This window comes from Tupaia chinensis, unplaced genomic scaffold (genome assembly GCF_000334495.1).
Source record: "Tupaia chinensis unplaced genomic scaffold, TupChi_1.0 Scaffold145652_1, whole genome shotgun sequence".
Taxonomy (NCBI): Eukaryota; Metazoa; Chordata; class Mammalia; order Scandentia; family Tupaiidae; genus Tupaia; species Tupaia belangeri.
The window spans coordinates 2812077-2815066 of NW_006205509.1; the positions used below are offsets into that span (position 1 = coordinate 2812077).

The 2990-nt window shown below is 46.1% G+C and overlaps 1 protein-coding gene across 1 annotated transcript in view; it reads left to right on the forward strand.

Annotated features, from left to right (window-relative positions):
• The window catches only part of RHEBL1 (RHEB like 1), a 3205-nt gene extending 2803 nt beyond the window's left edge, over positions 1–402 (forward strand). The window contains exon 9 of the mRNA XM_006168211.3: positions 1–402. Coding sequence (XP_006168273.1) covers positions 1–18 — 18 coding nt within the window. The 3' untranslated portion in view covers positions 19–402.
• Positions 403–2990: the final 2588 nt, after the last annotated feature.

The window sequence follows — 2990 nt, forward strand, 5'->3', positions numbered from 1 at the left end:
CGCTGCTATCTCATGTGAGCCCTCAGACATGGGGTATCTGCCTCATTTCTGCCCCTGGCATTGGCCAGGCTCCACTGCGGTTGGGCCCTCAGGACTTCACGGGTATGGTTGCCAGCTGTGTAACTGGGCACACGGCGTGGCACCCTCTTGTTTGCACACTTTCCCCAGGCTCCAGTGGCCTGGGTGTCAATGTTTACAAAGGGGCAAAGATGTCTCATAGGCTCTGGCCTCTGTTTTTGCTCAATGACTTCTGTTATAACCTGTGGGGTAGGGTATGAGTCCTAGGCGTCTTTATCCAGGACCCATCCTCCTTGTGTAGGTTTTGGATGCTGGATGGGTGAGGGGAGCTGGGGACTCCTGAAGAAGAGCTGGCTCCATAGGATGACAATGTATATATGCAAATAAACTGAAGACTCTTTTGTCGTTGACTTCTGTGTGTCTGGGGAGAGCTAACAGTCAGTATCTCCTTTCCCAAGAGGTGATAGCTATGGTCTTTGGTGAATCTTTCCTACCTTGTTCCTGTGCCTTCCTCCTCTTTTATTGAGGATCATTACTACTTGCTTTTCCTTTCTGTTCTCAATACAGGTTCTCAGTACACTGAGTCCAGTTGACTGCCACTCCCATCCAAGTTTGTAGGTGCTCAAGGGCCCCTTAACTACAGAAACACCACCCTCTAGTGGCCAGCTGCCACACGCTGACCCAGCTATCGTCCTGGGGCCTTGGCATTTGCTGGGACTCATTCCTAATGATGTAAGAATGGAGGAGTGTAGAGGCAGAGACCAAGTGTTGTGAAGATTTTGATTCCCCAAGAGACTTTAGAAGCAAAGTAATAAATAATACTCCTGGTGCATACCACCCCCTCCCTGCTCCCTATGACCCTAGTGCCATTGCATTGAAATGGATGTCTATGCCTTTGGGGAGCTATCTGCACCTTTCACACCTAAGTATTGAAGCTATTGCCCTTTCTTACTGACTTACTGCCTCAACAGGAGGAAGGATATTTTAGCTACGAAGGTTTTGTCTTAGAGGAAGTCTATTCCATGGCCTCGCCCTCCATTTTGGCCAGCCTGAGAACCTAACCTGTCGAATATACTCCAACCACTTTATTACTTGGATGATATATCTAATTTTTAAGAATTATTTTTATTTAACTTTATTTATTCATTTAAATTTGACCAGAGAGAGACAGAGTAAGAGAGAGTGGGAGGGGAGTGAGAAAACAAGCCGCCAGGTCCAGGATTTGAACTACCATCAGCCATGTGGGAGTCCTGAATCCTTAACCACCATGCTGCCTGCCAGCCCCTGGATTGTATATCTTTATTGGGTGAGCATAGACCATTCCTGCAAACTGGGGGGATCCTGAAGTATCCTGTCAGTGTACTTAGTTGGGGAGGATGGACAAAATCTAGGTATAATTTTTAGCTATGGCCTAGCTCCAGACTTAGAGTTGGGCATGATGGCTTGTCAGGATGATTTTCAAAAATCCTGGCAGCTGGGACCAGCAGTTAGCGTAATGGCTATGTTGCTGGACTCCCATGTAGCCGACTGTGGTTCGAGTCCCAGACCCGGGGACTCACGCCATGTGCGTATGCGCCCAAGATCCCGAGAGGAAAGTGGAGGAGAAAGGATTGTGTGGCCATCCCCCCAGGGGGTGATTTCTCGCTTTCTGTCTCTCCTTCTGGCGAGTGCACGTGCCCAATAGCAAAAAGTGCCCCAAAACAAAAACCCCTCAAAAAAAAAAAAAAAAAAAAATTCTGGCAGCTGTTTTTGCTTCCCTAATCCAGAATCTAAAAAGAAATAGGGCTGCTGGGAGAAACATACTCCATAGAGCAGTGTCAATGACTTAGAAGGTTTTCATGGCTGTCAACACCCTCTCTCCTTTCATTAAAATTTAGACCCTTTTGCGGGACCAGCAGTTAGATTGTGCTTAAGGGCCCTGGACTCCCACATGGCCAACCGCAGTTCAAGTCCTGGACCTGGCAGCTTCCTTTCTGGCTTTCCCTCGCTCTCTCTTGCTCTGTCCCTCTCTGATCAAATTAAAAATAAAAATAAAATAAATAAGGTTAAATAAAATAACTGTTAAAAAAATAAGTTCTTTTGCAGATCTGACCTGGGATACTCATTATGGGGGGGTGGGGATGAGGTGGGGGGTGGGAGGGTCCTATTTTCCCAGTGACATTTCCTTGAGGTCTGGAGTAGATTTACAAACATCTGAGGTCTTCTAGATGTTTATCTTTAATGGTTTTCAAGGCCTGGGACCAGTACTGAACAGGGGTTAATAGCTGGTTAATAGCTCTTCCACTTTGCTGTGTGGCCTTGGGCAATTACTTAACCTTTCTGAGCCTTAGTTTTGCCTTTATAAAAGTGTGATTAGACCTGCTTCATAGAGTTGAGGTGAAAATTAAATGAGGTGATATGTGTAATTTTTTTTTTGAGATGTTTTTGCTATAGGGCCCGTGTGCTTACCAGAAAGAGAGAGACAGAGAGACAGAAAGCAAGAAATCACCTCCCAGGGGGATGGCCACGCAGCAATCCTTTCTCTTCCATTCTCCCCTCGGGATCTTGGGCACACGCACACATGTCCGGCATAAGTTTAAGCCACTGGATCTGGGACTTGAATTGTGGTTGACTACATGGGAGTCCAGCGACATAGCCATTACGCCAACTGCTGGTCCCATTATGTGTAATGTTTAGCATAGTCCCTCATACATAAACCCTCAAAAACTGTTGGCAGTCAGTGCTATCGGAGGTCTTTCTGATGAAGATCTGCTTCTCTGCCATTTTTCAACTTCTGTCTTAGTTAATTTGCTAAAGCTGGACAAGCGTGAGGTCACTGCTGAACATTTTTTTTTTTTTCTGAAATAGAGCTGAATGATCTGTGCAGAGAACGTGATGCCAAAATATGGCTAACAGAAGACATACCTATCCCGCCTATGATATTGGCCAGTAGGGACTAAGGTTTCCTGGATCTCCCAATATGGAAGTCGCAA